This window comes from Macrobrachium rosenbergii, chromosome 6, assembly GCF_040412425.1.
Source record: "Macrobrachium rosenbergii isolate ZJJX-2024 chromosome 6, ASM4041242v1, whole genome shotgun sequence".
Classification (NCBI taxonomy): domain Eukaryota; kingdom Metazoa; phylum Arthropoda; class Malacostraca; order Decapoda; family Palaemonidae; genus Macrobrachium; species Macrobrachium rosenbergii.
Window position 1 is genome coordinate 56606512 of NC_089746.1, and position 25000 is coordinate 56631511.

At 34.6% G+C, this 25000-nt stretch overlaps 1 protein-coding gene across 5 annotated transcripts in view; it reads right to left on the reverse strand.

Moving 5' to 3' along the window:
- Positions 1-11438: 11438 nt before the first annotated feature.
- Positions 11439-25000, reverse strand: part of LOC136839608 (facilitated trehalose transporter Tret1-like) — an 82309-nt gene continuing 68747 nt past the window's right edge. For all 5 annotated transcript variants that reach the window (XM_067105890.1, XM_067105889.1, XM_067105888.1 and 2 more), the window contains exons 2-8: positions 24473-24554; positions 22600-22658; positions 22106-22256; positions 17977-18139; positions 14333-15028; positions 12864-12999; positions 11439-12321 (exon numbers count right to left, since the gene is read on the reverse strand). In XM_067105890.1, the coding sequence (XP_066961991.1) occupies positions 12139-12321; positions 12864-12999; positions 14333-15028; positions 17977-18139; positions 22106-22256; positions 22600-22658; positions 24473-24533 (1449 nt within the window). In that variant the 5' untranslated portion in view covers positions 24534-24554 and the 3' untranslated portion in view covers positions 11439-12138. The remainder of the gene's footprint in view (positions 12322-12863; positions 13000-14332; positions 15029-17976; positions 18140-22105; positions 22257-22599; positions 22659-24472; positions 24555-25000) is intronic.

A 25000-nucleotide genomic window follows, 5' to 3' on the forward strand; every position in this document is an offset into this window, starting at 1 on the left:
GATACGCACGCCCGCACTCACAAGCACACACTCGTGCGCGCACGCGGAACTTTTTACCTCTTAGGCAACTCACAAAACAGCTGCTTCTCTGTTGAATAACCCTGTTGTGGAGAGTTCGGAACGATGAGGCCATATTATTTTCGGCCGTGAACATGTTAGGCCGTCACTACTTTGGGCCATATGAAGTTTAGGCTGTAAGACATGGCGGAAGGACTCGTTGTGGAAACGGGGCCTGCTGGCATCACTCTTGCCTCATAGATTTCTCTGGGCTCACCCAGCCAATTACTTTCACGAATATACATTACTAATAAAAAAAATTGATAATGAAAACCATATATTTCAGCATTTACTTCTGTATTATGCACTGGTAAGTGTGGAAGAAATTGCGGGAACCAAGTACCTACATCGCAGATACAGATGAGGAATAATTTAAAGCAAATCTATAAATGTCTTGTTTTTATGGTTTTATGGAGTTTAGTCACATACATACGATATATATATACAGTATATATATATATATATATATATATATATATATATATATATATATATATATATATATATATATATATATATATATATATATATATTGTGTGTCTGTGTGTATGTGCGTGTGTGTGTGTAGGGTTGAATAAACAAAATATTCTAAACTTCTAAGTTATAATCGTATAAAAATAATAACGAATCAAATATTGATTTTTATATATTCTCCCACAGTTTTAGCACATAGTTCATTAAAAGTTCTCTGGTGCTTTAAAATTCGCAGCATCAGTATATTAATTTCTTATGCTTTTCATGTTCAATATACATTCATAAGTTTCTCTTTTTATTAAATCCATCTAGAATTAACACTATGTAGTATATTATATACAATATTACACTATTAAAAAAAATACAACAGGTTTTACATCTGTCTTGTATCTACTACCTTAACTTACATTCCTGAGAGACGCACAGACGGACAGAAATGCTTCCATCCTAGAATTAAAATTGTTTTACACCAGAGCAACATAACGCAAGGCTTCCGTGAATCTTTCATCCTTACATACATTTTAGAAGGACGGGAAGGCAGAAATGAGTCGACGTAAAGGACATTAGTTTATGAAATTTGCATAATATACATCTAAGTTGTCATTAGTTTGTGAAATTTGTACAACATCTAAGTTGTCAACGAAATTCCATTCGAATTCGAACGAATCCATTTATGAAAGTCATTACATCAATGGACACCTCTCACCGCATCAAATTAAGTCAGTATTAAATATGCTGATTTGCACCAGAGAGAGAAACCCTCTGAAGCAATGGCCCCGCGCCTCAGTAAGCAAAAAAAGTTAATTACGTACTGAGCGCACCATAAATTAATTACGAGGGTATGGACCTTGGCGTCCATCGGGGTGTTCTTAATGGTGTGCCCGAGGGAACACGAGGGAACTGGCTCACTCCAGTTGTATCCGAGTTTCCAGAATACCTCTGGAACTTGAGGGGTCGCTTGAGAACCATACTGGTTTCTTCGGCCTGCAGGAGACAGCAACTTTAGGCTTATTGCTAGATTTAATACGAGTTATCCCTAAAGGAAGTGTTGTTTATTTAATTGTTGAAGGAATAATAAAACTGAATAAATTTATAAAAGTATGGCAGCGGCCTAAATGGAGTGAATAATCATTAAGACATATTCTTGTTCTGAGATTGCATCTCCCTACATTTTTCAGAGTAATTTGCTGTTTGAAAACGCGAACTGTATCGAGTGTCCGCCTACTTTGATGAAATTTTGCACGCAGCATAGTTAAAGTATATGTATTATGTAAAAGCAAAAGGGAAAAGAGAGAGAGAGAGAGAGAGAGAAAGAGAGAGGAGAGAGAGAGAGAGTCTATTTAAGTACCTATAGATCACTGAGGCACCAGAAATGGGTGTATCCGCTCACTGATGATACTATCAACAAAAAATAATCGGCCGTTTGTTATTTTAGAGAAAATGAATCTGCGATCGAGGCCAAGTATATATCTATCCTTCATCACTGAAAGATTTATGTTAGTTCGACAAGGATTGTCGAAGCAACATAAATCTTGGATATTGTGGAACATCATTTGCGATTAATTGTTTTTTCATGTGATCAGGCAGGATACGTCCAATACCACATTAGATTCAGTGTTTCTTTAATTTATTGGGTAGGAATGTTTAACAAAATATTTGCTTCATTGAGTCATTCATGTGGTAAAATGCAAATATCTTCTCATTTCCCTACCTGACTCTCATCTCATGTGGTGCACTGTAGGCAGTGCTTAAGGGTCTTTGCAGCATCCCCTCGGCCCCTAGCTGCAGTCTCTTTCATTCCTTTAACTGTACCTCCGTTCATATTCTCTTTTTTCTATCTTGCTTTCCACCTTCTGTTAACAATGTTTCATAGTGCAACTGCGAGGTTTTCCTCCTGTTACACTTTTCGACCTTCCCACTGTCAATTTCCGGTTCAGCACTGAATGACCTCATAGGTCCCAGCGCTTGGCCTTTGGCCTAAATTCTATATTCTCTCTATCTTCCGTTCTAACTAACTCTTTCGTGTGATCAATTAGCATATGCCCATCATCATATTAGCTTCATTTCTTCTTTCCCAAGATCATAAGGACATGTCTAGATTCGAGGTTATTCTACGGTGGCTGAATAATCAAGTCACTCATTACAAACAACACTTTGGCATGTCGGCTGTTCCTTTTATCGTTATAATCTACTCTATTATCTTGGGAAGACAGTACAGTATTTCATATTTTCCGGCTTTTTGCGAACAAGTATTTCATTTACTCCCCCGTATGGGTTAGTGCCGCCAGTGCACCTCATGCGGTGCACAGTAGGTATTGAGGTTCTTTGCAGCGTGCCTTCGGCCCCTAGCTGCAACCTCTTTCGTTCCTTTTACTGTACCTCCTTTCATATTCTTTTTCTTCCATCTTGCTTTCCGCCCTCCCCTAACAATTGATGCATAGTGCAACTGCGAGGTTTTCTTCCTGTTACAACTTTCCAACCTTTTACTGTCAATTTCCGTTTCAACGGTGATTGACCTCAAAGGTCCTAGTGCTTGGCGTTTAGCCTAAATTCTATATTCAATTCAATTCAATTTCATTTACTCAATCATATATTTTATACTGAAATAGAAACCATGAATATAAAATGTAAAGACAAGATTAATTTATATCAAAATTCATTGATGAATTACCCTTTGCATGCAGCACTGGCGAGTTAATTAAGGGATCGTTAGATATATCTAATTCCATGTGTAGTTTATTATTTTGTTACTGAACTCTTTAGTTAACCAATTACAGAATGAAAAATTTCCACGTCAATAGATTCAACTTAAAAGGACCTAGTTCATTTTTATGTATTGTATTATATATAAGATCTATTTGTCGCTACTGATCACTAAAGTAATAAGCCATTTGTCATGATCAGAGAAGAGCAGTCTGCTCTGGGAAGAAGAATTATTTGACATGTTTGGTCTAAATTATAGGCGTCAGTTCAGAAGAGAACCTTTCGAAATAGATCCAATTCCGATTCACAAAACAATCACTATACTTTTTAAAATAGGCATCTACCATTCAAAACCGCCATAAACCATAAGGAATAACCAGTTCAATGAAGCGAACACTGAACTCTATATTCCTTCAACATCCAAGTACGATCAAGAGCCAAAGCCCCATCGGAAAATAAAAGCCAAACATCCGCCTCTCGCATACGCCGTTCGTCGTTTTAGCGGCCTGGGATGAAATTTTCCTCTCTTTTAGAAGCGGCACTACGACGTAAATTTAAAGCCAGAAATTATTCATGAGTGCGGGCCGCCAGGGAAGGCCGCAGCAGCCCTGTAGCGTCAGAATAATAGATGGTGGTTGACAAGAATTATTGCTGTCTGCTGTGCTCGTGATCTAAGGGAAATGTAACGTTCCAGAAACAAATTGATTGAGACTGAAGCTATATTAGCAATGAATGATACGTGGAGAGTTTGCATTACGCATGCTTATTAGGAATTGAGTTGAAAAAGTAAATACACTGTACATTTTATTTGATATTGCTTGTGAAGGATCCTTTGATACATTAAGTAAACCTTTGGGAAACTGGGTTGTGAATGTTTATATATAGGACTTTTTATGATATTGAGCTACTCGATTAATTACTAATTTTTGTTTAGCTCATTTTTTCCTAACATAAAGTGCATCCTATTTAACATTTAAATTTAGTCAAAAGTAATTATTTTGGCCAATTACAACTTTTGCATACGATTTCCTTGTTATTGTGAAATCATTTACAAAGACGGGCTTATCCAGCATATGGCGTAGGTTATAAAATGCATTATGGCGAATGAATCCACACGTAAACGAAATGTCCTTCAGTATCTCTCATCTCGATGTTTAGTCAATACCCTTGCTCATTAAAACCTGAAAAGCATCCGATACCTAAAATAGCTACTGCCATATACATTTCCAAAACCCCTAACACCAGACAGGCCCCGGTCTTGCAAAGGAAGGTCCCACCCATATTTAGCATATCCATAAACACTGAAACTCAATATTCGTGACCATCGCGTCAGGGCGGAACTCGGTGATATCCACTGGCTCGGAGACCACAAAGGTTCGGTTTGATATCCAGCACATCTAAATGCAAATATCCACGGAGGTTTAGCAGAGGCCAAAGACCGCTATGGCTTCTGGCGGAGGGTGTCAAGAGAGAGTAATGTGCACCTTGCAGTTTTATATGAAACGGTATATGAGGCGGTTAGTTGCAGAGGAAGGTAAGCGCCAAAATTAAAAAAAGTGGAGAAAAACGCAGTTAAAGTTTGGCAATATTCAACGCACGATAACTTTTGAATGAAAAGAGCTAGAAAGCTGGGCTTGGTCTTAAAAATTAGCTCATCTCTTCTACTTCATGTGCAAAAAAATCCAAATTTTTTAATATATTCGCATTTCAATATTGCAAAAATAACTGCGTTTTTCTCCTTTTTTTATGTATTTATTAGGTTAAAAGACACTTTAATCGATGTTCATTTCTAAAAAGTGTTTTATTGAATTGTGTGTATCTAAAACACTCATATATATATATATATATATATATATATATATATATATATAATATATATATATATATTATATATATATATATATATATATATATATATATATATATATATATATATTAGATACACACAATTCGTATAAAACACTTGTTTAGGAAATAAACATCAATTAAAGTGTTTTTTAACCTAATAAATGCATTTAAAAAAAGGAAAAAACGCAGTTATTTTTGGCAATATTCAAAATGCGAATGTATTAAAAAAATTTGATTTTTGTACATAAAGAAGAAGAGGTGAGCTCATTTTTAAGACCAAGCCCAGCTTTCTAGCTCTTTTCATTCAAAAGTTATCGTGTGTTGAATATTGCCAAACTTTAACTGCGTTTTTCTCCACTTATTAATTTTGGCGCCTACCTTCCTCTGCAACTAACCGCCTCATATGAAAGCTCGCTGGTCCATTTTCTTCTCTGTTATTAAGATGTTATGACATTTAGACGATGTTTTTATTCATTACTGTTCTGAATTTGCATCCAGATATAGAGGTTCTTTATCTCTTAAAATGTTTTTTCGCTTTCTTGTTATTGTTAGACATTTAAAAAATTAAAAGAACTGGGATTGAATTAATACACACACATATACATATATATGTATACATTTATACACTCATGTATATACTATATATATACATATATACATATATATGTATGTATGTATGCATGTATATATGTATGTATTTATTATAAAAATACAAGGAGTATATAAAAGTGAATATTCACGCCAGAACTGTTCCTAACCTCTAGATACGCACCGAACAGGGAAGCCGGAAAATCAAGTATTCAAACGAAAGTCAAACATTCGCTTCATCAAACGGCAAAAGCCACATCCGCCATGCACGAGAGGCGCCAATCATCAACATTGGCACATCAAAGCCACATACTTTGATGTTGCCTCGCTCACCCGGCACATAAAACCAGAGCTACGCAGCCGTGAGGCGTCTCTCGATATTTCATATCTTGTGCAATGGCACGACCGCGAATACTATGGCGCTTTCTATGGCGGTCGTGTTGCCTTATCTTTGTAGTCATATATATTTTATGTATTGCTTTTATATATATATATATATATATATATATATATATATATATATATATATATATATATATATATATATATATATATATATATATGTATATGTGTGTGTGTGTGTGTGTGTGTGTGTGTGTATATTTTTCATTTAATAATAATATTAATAATAATAAAAATTAATTATTATTATTATTATTATTATTATTATTATTATTATTATTATTATATGTAAAGATCATTATCACAAAAATCTACTGTATCGTGGTTTTAGAGATCTCCTCCAAGACCTATTTCGTTCTGATACGATGAAATCCCAGTTGGAAGGGCCGAGTCTAGAAGTCTGTACCAGTCCCCTAATTGGCCTTAACAGCTTTTCCATAACTTGCAAGCTACCCTTGTGCATGAGACTGATTAATCTATACCAACTAACCTTCTAAACTGACTCATCATATCCCATGTCTTTTTCGTTCTTCCTCCATAGGGGGTAGCGCCATCAGTACACCTCACACTGCGCACTGTAGGCGGTACTTGAAGTTCTTTGCAGCGCCCCTCCCCGCCCCCCCATGTTGTAACCCCTTCCACTCGTTTTACTCCACCTCCGTTCATATCTTCTTTCTTCCAACTTACTTTCCACCCTCTTCTATCATTTATTTTATATTGCAATTGCAAGTTTTCCTCCTGTTGCACCTTTAAAATCTCGGTTTCCCTTAGAGCGGTGAATGACCTCATAGGTTCAAGCGCTCGACCTTTGCCCTAAATTTTATATTACATTCCATTCCAGTCCTTCGTTTTTCCTGTAGAATTCGTCGGTGTCTGTCGATGAGTAATTCATTATCTGGCGTTATTCTGTTGTTGGGAAATGGTTTCTTTATTGCAATCGACACGCTTCAGATTGTGAGCCATCTCGCTTCTGGTGAGCCTTCTGTGCAAGTATAGGAAGCAGCTGATGATGCAGAATTTTTTACCACAAGAAGTTCGATCTTGATTCATTGTTAAAGGGTGATGATAGCCGTTTCATTTTTCTGGGTTAATTGATTTGTATGTCAGCATAGTGCCTTGCCCCGAGGAAGCATGTAAGCGATATAACGTGGCGAAGGCAATAATTTGTCCGCCCATTTTACAAAAACATTTATACAAGAAAATGTTGAAAGCTTACATATATGAATTAACATGAATATGAAAAGCTTATTTCCATTTACATCGGGAAAATGCACTTTGCTACATATTGTCTTTTATAAGCACGGATGAAGATAAATAACATTCTGTCACCTGCCGTTTGCCCTAAGGACTTTTAAGCATGAAGTCCCAGAGCTAATCATTGATTGATCTTATCCCAAAGGAAGAGAATGCGGCCACTCGCCTAATCTTAGTAGTAGAACATTATAAATATCATTTGTAGAAGAGAATAAAATGAAATAAAGAAGAACGAAAATTTTGTCAACTCTTGCATCTTTTGTCACATACACATAAATATGTTGACAAGTCACCATAAACTTTCTTTTATTTTAAACTACATTCGTATTGTCTGTCTGTTAACAGAGAGACCTGAGTGAATTAATATGGAAAGAAATTATATATATATAAATATATATATATATATATATATATATATATATATATATATATATATATATATATATATATATATATTTCATTTTCATTGATACTGTGTATAATATTTTGGAGTCGTTATGTTTTGCAGAATTGTTATATTTAATCAAAGAAGGATTGATATTGACACGACAACGTTATATATCCAGTAATTTATAAAAGAAAGAGTTTTTTTTTTTAGTCTAACGTAAACCACCAGTCTTTTGCATTTTTACACAACATACATCTTTTAGTTGGTGATCTTTTAAATATATCGAATTTCATGGGGTTTTATTTAGACTTACCAGAGAAACATAAAAAGCAGCAAATATAACAAAATAAACAACCGAATAAAAAAAGGTTAGAAAAATAACCATCAAATATCAAAAGATCAAACAATCAAACCTAGACCAAATATTAATTAAATGAATGAATATATTTTTTTTTTATTAATCAAGAGAAAAACGTATAGCCAGTCCCGTTTTTAGCATTTTCATGTCTGATATATTACTGCATGACGCGCCCGTTACATTGAGTAGGCGAGACGAAACAAATTAATTTATTCGAAATGTGCATTTCAAAATCAAATTACTGGATACACGTTTCAAGGCTGAATTAACCAATTTAGTGCACACGAGGACTGGAAGCGAAATCAAATGGCAGAGTGTTATGGATTTTGGAGCGGTACTGGCAGAGTTGTATGGCATGAACCTCTACTCCAAGGGCGTCAAAGTCAGTTGCTACAGCCGGACAGATTTCATTTTGTGTACACTAAGCTGGGCATTCAATACACTTGAATCGAGGTTGACTGCAGAGCACCAATAATGATTATTATTATTATTATTATTATTATTATTATTATTATTATTATTATTATTATTATTATTATTATTATTATTATTGTCTATCACAGTCATCCTATAAGACTGGGGAATATTATTATTATTATTATTATTATTATTATTATTATTATTATTATTATTGTTGTTGTTGTTGTTGTTGTTGTTGTTGTTGTCTATCACAGTCGTCCTATTCGACTGGGTGATTATTATTATTATTATTATTATTATTATTATTATTATTATTATTATTATTATTATTATTAGTATATTATTATTATGCTATTCTCCTGCATTTTAATACATTTTTGTCTATTTATTAGTTTATTAATTTATTTATTTATTTTATTATTATTATTATTATTATTATTATTATTATTATTATTATTATTATTATTATTATTATTATTATTATTGTAAATTGCCTGTACAAATGATATCTCATCTCCTGGTACTCCCGCTACCCGACACTTGAAACTGTTTATTCAGGATTAATACGTCAAAGTTTAGACCAAGAGATTGAGTTGCAGCAATCTTCAGTATTGTATTCAACTGTGCCACAGCAAGCTGAGAGCGTTGGCGAGACTTGCTAGTCGCCTGAGGCAAAGCACTTGATCCAAGGATAATTTGGTCAGATATATTGATAAGATTCGCCACCGTCGACACTGGAAAATGTTTCCCGTAAAGGAGAAACACACTGTAGCTCAGTTATTTCTAACCGGATGTATTTTGGTTGCGACGTGGAATGGTAAACTGTGAAGGGAAATGCTGTAAAATCTTTGCTTATAAATGCTCGCAAATGGAAGGCCAGAGACCCACATATTTCAAGTATTTCTTTGGGGAAAGTGAACGTGCTTTTTCTCTTACAAGGTTTTACGTAATGTGCTTGTCAGGAGAGAACCGGCTCCCTAGGTATTGTTTCTTTTCTTGGTCCTCAGAGGGCTCTGTCTGCACTCTTGAAAACCTTTATCACGAGAAACCAAAAACTAACTCTCTGAGTCTTGCCAGAAACTGCCGAGATTTCATTTTTCACGGAAGAGGCGAAAGGACATTTATGAAAAATGTTTTCCCCAATTGTTAAACTATTCAATTATCTCTCCCTCTTAACTCCCATTTACATTAAGGACGCGTTGATGAACTAATTTAAGTATAATCAAATAATCGAACACCTTACTGTAATGTATTTTTCATTCAAGATTCATAACCTTAATGCATTGTCTCTTCATCTGAACTCTCTCTTAAAGTTTGTAGAAACAATGGATGATGAAAAGCATAGTTTAGAGAATAATTGCATAGCTAGTTTTATTCGTGCTTAACTTAGGCTAAGTGGAACTATGTCAGTACTGATGACCTTAGAGACGTTTGATAGCAAAATATATCTTAATGCTTCTTGGACTTCGTTGCATCATACTGTTGCTTAACTGTTTCTGACTGGAGATGTTCTGGTGCTTTACCAGTGCCAAAGTTGAATGGACTCCGGAAAATTGCGTCGTCAGTAAATGGCACTTAAAAGTCATTCGTTAATATGGAAATATTGCCGGTGTACTTATGTATTTATATCAGCATGAAGCTCAAGTTATGTCTTGCAAATACTCGTATTTCAAGGCTGGAAGGAATGAAATATTACTCTACGAAATGCCGACCCCCTGTACGAAAACTTCTACGAGGCATGTGCTCTTACAAAAGCCAATCGGGGGAGCCCTGTCCTATGAAAATCATATAAATCTGAAAGCATTGAACTATGTGCGGTAAATCCTTTGGATTTATCGCGCATAGTTCAATTTATTCGTACCTATGAAACATTTAAAGGAAAGTTAAATTTGATCATTATTATAATATATATACGTGAAAAAATATGGTAATCGTGCACTAACATATATATATATATATATATATATATATATATATATATATATATATATATATATATATATATATATATATTTATGTCTATGTGTGTGTCTGTAACCAGGGTTCGAATCCCAGGTGAGAGCATACCAATAGAGACATGTCCCATTGAAACCATTAGTTCCTCCGCTTATTTAAATTAAATGTCTGGTAAGCAATCGGTTGTTATCAGTCGCAGCACAGAACTTAGATGAGCACAGGGTTAGCAGTCGTATCTTAAATGATAACTAGAAGTATCAGAGTTTAAGGAGCCCTTCCAAGGGGCAAAAAACCTTTAGTCTGAAAACGACAGTTTTTGTGCGCATGTTTTGCTTCAAGGTAATAATTTCGTTACGACTTGGTGTTTTCAAGAAGTATATAACAGTGACAGTAACGATAAACAAATCAAAAGCAAAACTGATTTTTAAAATATCGAATACAGTCCATTCATTAGTTTTCACATAGCAGACAGGTAGATTGACAAACGACTTGATCTAAAAAAAAAAAAAAAAATAAAACCACCTGTCGGAAGTAAAATTTCAAATCATGGACTGAATCAGAGCCTCTTGATAAATTGACAGGTCTTCATTAATGAGAATGAAAGTCTTCAGACGTACAGTTTCATACTATATGTCAGTTTCTAGCAGTTTAATTGCCCGTTTAGCCAACATAACAGGAGAATAATTACTCCCTACAGTTACATGTGCTTTCTACTACTCATAATGATAAGAAAATACATGTAACTAAACTGGTAAGGGTGAATGGCAGTCTGTGATATTGTGTAGTTCCATACTAAAGTACTAACAAGGTAATTAGTCTTTTATTAATAAAAAATAGACAAAGTATTTGCTAGACCAGATAATAATAATAATAATAATAATAATAATAATAATAATAATAATAATAATAATAATAATAATAATAATAATAATAATAATAATATAACGAAGTATATAGTAGGAAAATGCATAGTGCAGTGAAACGACAATAGAATATTCAAATTGATCCATTTATTGAAGAAAATAAAAAGATCAAAAATATCATAGTGCCACTAAGCTTATAAAGTACGTCCTATGTCTAACTTCTATCCTTATTTCAAATAACTCCTTATGAGTTTCTTTTTCACAAATAGTTTTTAGAAATCTTATAGTGAAACTGTAAGATAAAAAAAACCTGTCTTTAAGAAAAATTAACAGAAAATTTTACATTAGAAAAGGAAAAAAATTAAAACGTAAGAATTAAACTCTTACATACTGACTTGGAAAGAAAATTAAAACTAATTTTTTTTTTTTTTAGAATATTTACTTACCGTCGGGGAATAATAAAGTATAGAACATTCATATGTGTACAAAGAAGAGCAACATTTATTTTCATTATGTATAACGGAAATGCTTGACAATGTTAATGTAACTTATACACAGATTAAGTAGAAGTTGATTTCCTCCAGTTAATCTAACTCTCCTAAGATATGCAAACTGTTAACTACATTTGTAAATCTTGTTGTCATCAAAATAAAGTATTACAAGAAAGGTACTTATGAGAAAAACGATTTCCTTGTCAATCTGCACAAACTTACAGCGTTTGAGTTTCAAGGAAAGTCATTAGTAATCGATTGAACTACCTCCAGCGCCATCTCTGTTTTAATGAAGACACTAATAATCGCACCTTGAGACGGTATCAGCTCTCATTTCTATCCCACCTTCTGTCCGGTGGTGTCTTCGACGATTGTCAGAGTGTAAATGATGCCAATAATGGCGAAACAGGAATAACTCCAATAAAGGCCGGCTGGAGTCAGTGCTTCTTGCAGGGGACTGTAAACTTGAAGGGAGGCAAAACTCATGAGACTTCCAAAGAAGGTGCATACACTCATCACCTGTGACAAGGAATAATACATTAGAATATCTTACATTATATTCTCAATGCTGCTTAGATAACTTTTTTTCTTGTTTACTTATTTCACTGACTTGGTAGACTCCTTACAAGACTTGAATCCGAATGGAAGAGGGAGAGAATAAGCTCTTTCTCTTGTGGTGGGGTTACTACTCATGCATCATACTTAATCTCTCTCTCTCTCTCTCTCTCTCTCTCTCTCTCTCTCTCTCTCTCTCTCTCTCTCTCTCTCTCTCTCCTGCCGAACTCATTATGCTTAATTCCGCATAAATTGGTGAATTATTTGTGACAAACTTTCATTTCATGCCCTCATCATGCGCATTATGAAAATATCTTTGTCACTGGATATCAGTTATTGAAGTAAGCTATAAATTACCATTGGACTGATTTCTGTATTAAGACAGGGTGAATCATTTCATTCCGACCTCTTCTTCATGTAGTAAATAAAGTTAAGCCTAATAATAAAAAAGTATAATACCATTTACTTCTCAAAATCATTCAGGACTCCATCATCTGGAGACTAACCTGAGATCGAATGCTCGTAGGGAAGTATTCGACAGCAAGCATCCAGGGCGTGGGACCTATGCCTAAGCTGCTACTGAAAGCACACACCATCAGACAAACTGTTGGTATCCAGTTCCAGCTTCCTCCCATGTCAGATCTGAAACAGTATGTGAGGATAAGTTTGGAAGGCGGAATGAACATTGTTAGTAATCATTTTTTTTAGCGAGTTTATGGTTAACAGACGTCTTTTGATGGTTGTTGAAAGCTGTCGTTTTTACCAGATATAGCATTCATGAAAGTAGACATTCAATAAAAGACTTCAGTCTGATCTATTTGTGATATATATATATATATATATATATATATATATATATATATATATATATATATATATATATATATATATAAATATATATTATATATATATATATATATATATATATATATATATAATATATATATATATAAATGCATTATATATATATATATATATATAATATAAATATATATATATATATATGATATTACATAAATTGAAAAACATATGTGTGTGTGTGTGTAGGTTCCAGCACAACTATGAAATGCATTGAGTAATTTCAACCAAACTTGGTATACATATGACTTACTATCTTGAAAAAAATACTGTGGGGTTAAGACATCACTAGCACCAAAGGGCACCAAAGGGGGTGGGAGTGGGAAGGGCTTCCATGAAACGGTGATGGTTCTGCTTGTAGGCTTAGTTATAAAATAAACCCTACGAATTTATCATACCTTGTTTCGGTATAGCCTACATATGACTTACTATCTGGGAAAAAGAACACTTTGGGGGCAAGACATCACTGGCATCAAAGGGGGTGGGGTGGGAAGGGGATGACATGTAAAAATAACCGAAAACAACATATTAGTGTCTAATCCATAGTTTTCGAGGTCGCTGAGATGAATGGCGACACTCCCGATGCCCTTTGAGCCCAAGTTTAGCCCAGATAGGAAGGGGAGGTGAAAAAGGGTGAAAAATAAAATGTCAAAAATGACATATTAATGTCTAATCCATAGTTTTCGAGGTTGCTGAGTTGAATAGTAACTTTCCCAATGCCCTTTAAGTCCAAGTTCAGCCCCGATACGAATGGTGGGTGATAAGGGGTGAAATATAAAATGTCAAAAATGCTGGGCAATGTAATTGCGGTAACTATCTTAACAGGAAAGGGAGAGAGAGAGAGAGTAGAGGGGGTGTTAAGGAGGAGAGAGAGTAGAGGGGATGACAGGGAGGAGAAAGAGAAAGAGAGAGAGTTTATTGGTTGTCATTCAGAGTTTTCCCGGGCAGCGCCGAGTTGGTCAGCTAGTGTGTTTATATATATATATGTGTGTGTATGCATGTACAGTATGTGTTATGTGTAAGCGATTACGTATAAGTGTTTCTGTTGTTAAGGTTAACACTGTTGCCCAAACCAACTACTGCACGCAATGTAGCTACAGTTCTTTATATTCCTTACCCTTCCTCCGCGGCTGACGACTCAATAAAGACGTAAGTGCCAAGAATGGTGTAAGCGAAAACGAGGAGAACCAACGACAGAATGAGACATTTCTTCCTGCCCACCCTGTCCACCATAAGAGCCTGGAAGATATTACCACCGAGCAAGAGCACGAAAACGACGATCGAGCTGGCATCCCTGTCGAAGGAGAGCCCCGAAGTCTGCAGGATTCGGACGGCATTAGCTTTGATGACCTCTGTGCCGCAGAAGTTGGAGATGCCGAACAGTCCGAAGACGATCAAGCACTTCCTCATGATGTCCTTCTTGAGGAGGACGCCCCATCCGCTGCTTCCGTCCGATCGGACGTTGTGCTTCTTCAGCTGGGAGATCTCTGTCTCGAGGTCGAAGTAAGAGCCCCTCAAGCGTCGGAGGACACTCCTCGCCTCGTCCTCTTTCCCCGTCACCGTCAGATACGTCGGACTTTCGGGCAAGAAGGGAACCACGACCAGGCCGAAGAACAGGATCTCCGCGATGCAGAAGAACGCTATTTGATACCAGGTGCCCAGCATGCCGATGCCCACGATGAGGATTGCCCCTAAGCTCTTCATGCACTCGGCGCTCAAGATGGCTGCCCCGCGGATGGCCGTGTCCGAAATCTCCGATAAGTAGGTCCTCACGGCTACGACAAGTAGGGCATATGCCATGCCGTTGATGAACCTGTGGAAGTTAATATGATGCATCCAGATTTCAACCTCAGAAGTTTCAGTCAAATGCTTAATCATTATGTTTTATAAAAGGGGGGGACTTAAGCTTCTTAACTCACCGATGCCCATATTAGCTTCCTAGTGACTGTTCAGTATCAGTCATTTTGATGTTTGCTTACCGAATGCTTATATCATACTGACTTGATAGCAGATGTCCTCTTTTAGAGTCTAATGTTCATGATGAAGGATAACAATTTGTTTTTGTAATCTAAGTCATTTCATCTAATAATATGGAAACATGGACATTAGACCTTGTGTATCCAGTCTAGTGTCCATATTTCCATATTATCAGATGGCTGACTTAGATTATAAAACAAATTGTTATCCTTCATTATGAATATTAGTCTCTAATAGAGGACAACCACTTTCAAGTCAGTATGATATGAGCGTTCAGTAAGCAAATATCACAGGTGAGTGATGGAAAACTGTCACCAGGAAGCCAATATGGGCATCAATGAGTTGAAAAGCTTAAATCTCTCCTTTTTTAAAACATAATTATTAAGCATTTGAATGAAACTTCTAGGGCTGAAATCTGGAAAGGAGGGCGTTTGCATATTTGTACAATGGATGTAGAAATTTAGAATAGTAAAAGGTCCCTTTTAAAATACTAACATAGTCACTGGAGCATAAACACTCAAAATTCATTTATGGATGGTTTTACTTATCATTGTTATAAAAGATTAGTATGATTCACACGTTTTATATATATACTTATCATTGTTATAAAGATTATAATTTATGACAGGTACAATTTAATGAATGTCTTTTACTGTAATACACACACACTGTGCCTCTGTTCACTGGTAAAATTCTACAGTGAACACACACTGAAATATAGGGTTGCAAACGTTCAAATAGTGTTTTACTTATTTCATATATATATATATATATATATATATATATATATATATATATATATATATATATATATATATATATATATATAAATATATATATATATATATATATATATATATATATATATATATATATATATATATATATATATATATATATATATATATATATATCCATATATCATATATATATATGAAGTATTTTCTGTTAAAACAGAATTCCATCAAATATAAGAGAGCACATAAAAACGCCAAAATGTGGAAAGTAAAGGCTATATTTCAGAGACCGACCTGTATCTCTCCTCAGGCTAATAGTGAATGAGAAAAAGTTACAGAAAAGCGGTATTTATACCAGAAGATCCATAGGTCCGCCATTAAGTCACTCCAGTTGACAATTTCTCTTTAATCTTCTTGATCGCTGGTTGAAGGAAGATTTTATCTATAAAATATCTGAATCCCAGATGCCTCTTGAGAGACTTTGTTTAATCAAGGCTGATTCCACCATCTGGCTTCTGAACCGGCAATTGCTGCTATAAATTATACGAGACATATTCCAGTTTATTCTGTGGTTATGGTTATTTATGTGGTTAAAAATAGCTGAGCTCTGTTGTCTGTACCTAACTGAATGTTTATGCTGTATTAATCTTTTGGAGGAGTGATTTGCCTGTGAAACTGATATAAGATTGGTCACAGTCGAGGCAAGGGATTTCGTAAACTCCTGTGTCTTTGGGGAATGGTTTTTATTGGACGTTAATCAGGGATTTGGCTAAGGTGTTTGGGTAGGTAAAAGCAAAAGGCTTAGGGTTTCCAAGTGTCTGTGTCAACGTCTTAATCCTGTCTAGGTGTGGGATTTTTTTGTTGTTGTTGTGGGTCTCTCTGGTCCTGTTATTGGGGTGGGGGGGAAGGTAGAAAATAGTGTTTGCTTTGTGGATCGATTTCTCAATTAAATGGTCAGGGTACTTTAAAGATGACAGCTGCTTACGGAGTAGTTCAATGTCCTCTTCCAGGAGATCCGGGGAGCAAAATCCATAAGAATAAATTGCTTTTACTTACCTAAATACCCTAGCCAAATCCCTGATTAACGTCCAACAAAAACCAGTCCCCAAAGACACAGGAGTTTACGAAATCCCTTGCCTTGACTGTGACCAGTCTCATATCGGTTTCACAGGCAAATCATTCCCCCAAAGATTAATACAGCATAAACGTTCAATTAGGTATGGACAACAGAGCTCAGCTATTTTTAACCACATAAATAACCATAACCACAGCATAAACTGGAATGTGTCTCGTATGATTTATAGCAGCAATTGTCGGTTCAAAAGCCAGATGGTGGAATCAGCCTTGATTAAACAAAGAAATGCTATGAATCTCTCAAGAGGCGCCTTGAGACTCAGATATTATAGATAAGATATTCCTCCAACCAGTGATCAAGAAGATTAAAGAGAAATTGTCAACTGGAGTGACTTAATGGCGGACCTATGGATCTTCTGGTATAAATACAGCTTTTCTGTAACTTTTTCTCATTCACTATTTTCCTGAGGGAGAGACAGTTTGGTCTCTGAAATTTAGTCTTTATTTTCCACATTTAGGCGTTACTATGGCTCCCATATGTATGTATATATATATATATATATATATATATATATATATATATATATATATATATATATATATATATATATTATGTATATATGTGTATATATATATATATATATATATATATATATATATATATATATATATATATATATATGTGTGTGTGTATATATATGTGTATATATATATATATATATATATATATATATATATATATATATATATATATATATATAATATATACATACATATTCATATATACACAAAAGCTGGAGCATCCTCGTGACCTAATAAAAAACAAGCTACATAACATGACGAAGAATATGATTAACTATCTTGATACCCTTCCTAGATCCATACTGGTCTATCCATCTATATCCTTCTTCATTCAATCCAACTCCAACCTATTTCCAACGATGCTTAGCCAGAGCCAATCTCAAGCGCTTACCGGCCGATGAGCAGCGTGCTTGGATTGAAGGAAAACGCCACGAAGGACCACCCGAGGACGCAAGGAAGGACTACGACCATCATCGACCTCCTCCTTCCTAACTTCGCCACGAGCCAACCTCCGAAGAGGAAGCCTGGAAGCGTCCCGACGAACAACAGACTGCCTGGAAAGTATATGCGAAATTACTTATGCTAATCGTAAAAATTTTATGGGAAAAGAAATTGTACCATATGCAAATGAATGAAGAAGTAAAATGTTTTAAATAGGTTTGTGGAAAAAAAATGCATGTGTCAAGACAGAAGGGAATAGATATGAATCGTCTCCCTAGGTTATTTTTGAAAATATATGTTTGCAGGTAACTAGTTATATGTAAGACTACAGTGACATTGAAGAGTAGTATTTAAGCGTGAAATATATATATATATATATATATATATATATATATATATATATATATATATATATATATATATATATATATATATATATATATATATATATATATACATATATATATATATATATTATATATATATATATATTTATATACATATATATATATATAGTTTATACATATATATATATATATATATATATATATATATATGTATATATATATATGTTTGTATATATATGTGTTTGTGTGTGCTCCTTTTTATAACTGGAAGTTGCTACAAAAATAGTACTGTTTCCCCAATTATCAGCTAGGATAGTTGGATGGGGTTGCTAGCCCCATGTCTTCCTCTGTATCGTCTACAACCCACTACAATCAATTACCAGGTTACCTGATTTTTGGCATGACAACATATCATAAACTTTTACATATTAATATCAATAGAATGTAATTCTTTACTTTATTAACCGTACATACCGGATATTCCACTGCTATACCTGTTACAAGATTGCACATCTGTAGCTGGAACTTTAACAAAATGCAATATAATGTTTGAGAAGGCTATTTTAGTTAGATTGCATAAATACTTGTAACTTCATAAATTAAAGGTTATATACAAAGAAGTTTTATTTATAATGTGTATTTTTTGTGTTGTTTAGCGATGAAAGACTACGGTAGTAATGGCCTCCCATGTTTAGAATTACCTTCGTCCAGCCTAGGGCTAGCATCTCTCACCACTGGTCTATGGCACTTTCTGTCTCGCTCTCTTTCCTGTTACCCTCATTTTTGACAGTATACGAACACTAGTCAACGTATGTAGTGGGTTAAAGCTCAGTATGACAAATGTTATTGAGTTTATTGCATAAGGTCTATATTTACTGTGGAAGCTTTGAAAGTGTATCACCAATAAATTCCTAGATAAATAAAATCAGTATTTAGAATTTTAAACCCACGCATTAAGAGAGATACGAGTTTGTTAAATGACGTGACGTAAGTGACCTACTTTCTAACGCACTTCAAAAAGAAAAAGTAAAAAAAATCAAAAGACAGAGTGTAACGTTCAGCCCATCTACAAAGAAAGAGAACAAGAAAGAAAAAGACATAAGAGAACGAACGACTTTTTAAAGAGGCAACACGAATCACTCGAAGGAGGAAAGGTGTTGCAGGCCTTGACCTTTGGGAACAAAGGCACCTTGTTATTGTCTTTTAATTCTTTGATTTTTTTCTTTATCATTGCCACATATTTTTTTGTTGGGGATAATTTTCCTATATTCTGTTAAATCTGAGCATTCCGGATTTTCCTTTTGCATTTTTTTTTTTGGCTTTAATCACGATTATTTTATTTATGTAAGTTTTTCCATGTATATATTTTTTCCAGTGATGCCGATGCACGTGCACGATTCCAACTGTCCCAGGTATATTTATCGTGTAATGGAAACCGGTAATTTGAAGTGACTACAAAAAGCCAGCCTTGAAAGGACCAAGCCTTAAAACACCAAAAGCAACAAAAATAGATGAAGGAGCAGGCCTTCGGATATCGCATTCCTATTTTTTCTTTCTTTCTGTTTTTCGAAAAGTGTTTCAAATCTTTAAACGTAATCAAAACTCATCTGGAGTGATCGTGGGTTTTTTTATAAGTAATGGCAAAAGCTACTTCATAATTGTATTGGAAACGACGATTCAAAACAATAAAACAATTTTATTTAACCAACAAGCTAACCATAAAAAAAAATGTGTGAGTCGGTTCACCTAGGCGAAGTCTCATAAATGCACATCAGCCCCTGTTTCATGTATTTTATTAATCCTATTTACTTTGCTTCTAGCACATAAGGATCTTTCACCTAAAACCTCCACCAAAAGTCAACACAACTTTTGGGTTCAATCCATTCTCTCTCCGGATCACCTCCGCCCCTCTTTCTCGTGCATATGACTAGACCACCTACAGGGATTATGATCTCTTTGTTTTATTTAAGTTATTACCTTTTTTCTTCTCTTTCCAGAAATGCTAAATACAGTTGGTCTCCCATTATTCAAACCCAGTAACCTCAGTTTCCTGAAGAGGTGGTCAGTCAATTCAGATATCGAATTTGCAATTTTTGCTTCTTTAAATGAAGTTCTTAAGTCGATTTTTTTCAGTCTCGGCTACCTTCATTGTATCATCTATTGCACGATTAACCACCATTCAGTTTTGCCCCTGATTTTACCTTCAAATGCCTAAATGAGTTAATCACGGTCCACACAAACGTTTATCCTTCCTGTTTATTGTCCATATCATGTTCCTTCTTACGATAACTTTCTCCTTGTTCCTCCTACAGATACTTTAAAAAATGTCCACCAGTTTCTATAACTTCTCTTCGCTACCATAAATTACCACTGCCTTAACTGAAATACATGATGATCTGGTTTCAGTTCATAGTACCATCCCGGTTCTCCTGCGGTTTCTCGCATGACTATAATCAAGTGAATATTAGGCAGCCGCAGTTTTCTTAGAACCACTGTTCTTTTATACTGGTAATTTTATATAATCTTCGCTTTCATCACAAACCTTCTAATTGCTCCTAACTCTTACTTCAGCATCATACTCTGCAGTCTATGTATTACTTCTCCATCATTTCTATCACCAAGTTATCGAAGCTTTGTATTTTATTCACAGTGTTTTCACCGTACTCTCAGTCCTTAAACTATTAAGAATTTTTTTTTATTTTTTCAATTTCTAAATCAAAAGGCTTTCATACACTTTCCCAGGTATGATAAGCAGTTTTCAGACGCTACAAATCATGAACGTTCTTCCACAGCTCATTTTGAAATAGGACTAATCATATTTCCCATTCATTTCTCTGGAACTTGCCTCTCATAGAAACATCAAATGATTACACTCAGTACCACAGTGCATTTCCTTATCAGTTTCAGGGGCTTCTGGAGTTATTTAAGTCTGAACTTTCCTATTGTCCTCGCTATCAAGTTCCACAGTCACTTTCAAGTCTTTCCCAGATATAGAATTATGCAATCTTTCAACCGTCTTCTTGTTAATTTTTCATCTTTATCAGCAAATACATGATGGAACTCAAATGAACGTTTTTCAAAGGATAAGTTGCACTAGACTTTAAAACATAAGCTTGGCAAATTCACCCAAAAGAAGCGCCATTTAGCTGTGCCTCTGTTGTTTTTATACATTCAGCAATATTTCGAAAATACTGCAGCAAACTAAGACTACTTTCTTCGTGCAGAATGTGTACACTCGGTCTTTAAATTTAGAATTCCCATTCTCATTAACCTTTCCATCTGAATCCGGTTCTCACCAGAAACACTTTACTTAAAACTATTGTTTCAACTCTTCCTAACAGTTTCTTATGTTTCAACACTTTTCATTCACTTCTTAAATTTAACGTGTGTGTGTGTTTGTGCCCCGAGAGAGAGAGAGAGAGAGAGAGAGAGAGAGAGAGAGAGAGAGAGAGAGAGAGAGAGAGAATAAAGACTACAAGGTATACGCAAGATGAATCAAAGACGTCTTCCACATATATGTTGAGTCACCCACTTGGAATTAACCACGACAATAGCGATACTTTTTCTTTATCTTTTTTTATCCATTGCGCAACCCAAAACTACCAGAGAACGCTACGATCAAGGTTGCAATTAGCTACCACAACGACGATATTTTTATGTTCTTTTTTCTTTTCTTTTTTGCACGCCACACGACTCAAAATGCCCCCAGAAAACCCGGAAAGTCCCACTCACTTGTCATGTCCAACTGCCAATCAGAGAGGTCCATTTCTGTGCCCAGGAGGGTCTTGTTGTCCCTCTGGATGTCTGAGGCGATGGTGTTTGGCCAAGAGAGCCCCATGCCGAAGTTTATGTGGCCCAGGGTCGTCAGGACGAACAGACCCACCTGTAATTAGAGATTTGGTTGGTTAGTATAGCACGGGTAACAGTGTAAGCAAGTATGCTTGTGGCTGGGATTTGAAATGAATAACAGGTATCAGTTATTCATCCATACATACATCTGTTTACTACTCATCAACATAACGTCCTTGCCTGCCAGAAAAGATTAATACGTACATACATACGTTTGATGAATAATTAATAGCATGGCGACCATAAATGCTCTCTATTCATATCACACAGAGTACATCAATTTTGTACTTGAAAAAATCACAGTAAATGTTCATGAAGAAATCGCGGAAATATTTATATATAACTAATGGGAGTTGCTATTCATTATCATGTCCTACCTGTTTCATGTAGCGTACTCTCTTTTTTGACGAAGGTTCCTTCTTTCTGCCATCTTCCTCTGTTGAAAGTGAAGATTTAGTGCTTACTATCATTCTCAAATCTCACATCTATGCAATGAAAAGTTCCTACCCTGGCCTCTCTTTCAGTATTTTTTTTTTCTAACTGAGCATTCCGAAAAGCCAAAAACTTTGACAGATTTTTAAAATTGGTATGTGCATGAATACATCATACCACCCAATGTTCAATATTTTTCACATTTGCTCAGTACGGGTATAAATTCAATTTCTCTGAGAGCTTTAAAAAACCACGAATTGGAGAACAAATATATTTAAGAAATCCACATACAGTTCCAGTGTGGATTATCAATCTGTGGTTTTTTTCAAGTTTTTCAAAGTTCGATACTGATCTTTTGCTATCATTTCTCTAAGAACATATGCACACATAAATTTCGAATAATACTGATATATAAAACCCACATCATAAAACACTGCACGAAAGTGTCAACATATTTGAAAACCACTATTGTCAGCATTCCAGAATGTTAGCAAATAATTTATAGCGCAAAAGCAATATAAAAAGGAAGACCGTAAGATGATATGCAAACATCACCCTCCCATCTTCTAAAATCGTTGACGAATACCTAATAAAACTTGCACGTGAAACGCCTTCAGGCACCAAGTGGGTTATTTGGTTTTCCCTTACTCAGTATAAGTGTATGTGTGGGTGTGCGTGTTGTGGATGTTTTATATATATATATATATATATATATATATATATATATATATATATATATATATATATATATATATATATACTATATATATATATATATATGATTATTATGTATATATATATATATATATATATATATATATATATATATATATATGTGTATATATATATGTGTATACTGTATATATGTATATTTGTGTGATTAATGCTGTAACACTGTGAATATCTTGTAAAGACTTGAGATTAGGTATAATCACATTTTTGGTATATAAACCCCGTAGGCTCTGAACCCTCTCTCTCTCTCTCTCTCTCTCTCTCTCTCTCTCTCTCTCTCTCTCAATCCACAACACATTTTTAGGAAAATGCGTAATATATAGTAATCCAAATGGAAAATAAGAAACATGTCATTTACTAGATATTGGCAAAGCTCTGATCAGTGGTTATCGGCATATACACTTCATTAATATATAGAATTTTTGGAAATTGTTATTGCCAATCAAAAATACTGCTCTGTAGATGGGACCACTTCAATTTGTCTCTGATTTAGACTTCTTACTACACTCAGCGGGACAAAATTCTTGTAAACGCTGTGAATTCTCCCATCTCTCTCTCTCTCTCTCTCTCTCTCTCTCTCTCTCTCTCTCTCTCTCTCTCTCTCTCTCTCTCTCTATATATATATATATATATATATATATATATATATATATATATATATATATATATATATATATATATATATATATATATATATATATATATATATATATATATATATATATATATATATACTGTATATAAATATATGTATTACATATATATACATACATGTATATATGTGTGTGCGTGTGCTTTTGTATGCGTGTGCGAATGTGTGTGTGCGTGTGTATACGTGTGTATGTGCCCACATGAATGCTTGGAGACCTCTAGCCCATGAGAGGCACGTGCCTTAACTTCATATTTTTCAATAAATTAAAATAAAATTCATAAATGAAATAAAAAAAGAGATAATGGAATGAATAAAAGAAGAACATTTCATTTCTAATCTGACGTTCATCGCCAAAATAAGCTTACGTTACGGAAACAATCTTTCTACTTTTCTACTTTTCCATTTAGAAAATGGCAGTTGCAATTGTGCCTTACCGTCTGGTGACGCAGCGACGGGGGTGTAAGACGGGTCGCTCTGAACCTTTAACTGGGACATGTCTGCGTTGTATTAACCGTTCTGGAAACCGAGAAAATGTACAAATTGAGAAAATATACAGACAACTCTATTTTATAGCTTACTGGTCCTGTTTAACAATCATTGCTTTAAGATGTGTAACCTACCTGGGGAAATTCATAAACATCAGTTTCTTGAGCTTAAGTTTAACCTTAATACTGCTATTATGGCATTCTGAAAACATATCCTTTTTCTTGTGTAAAATGCTGATCCCAGAATAAGGAGCATTGCGACTAAATATTCAGATATCTATAACCTTTTGCTGAAGAATCAAAATTATCTTCATTACAATCGCTAGAAGAAAATAAGTTCGTTTAAAATGTATTTTTAACTATCAGGAGTGAAACAATTCATCATTTTCCATATACTTAAATTTTCACTGAATTTTCTTGTTTCCGTTTCACTTCAGTGACACTTTTATTATAATGAGAAGCACACTTCCCTTCATT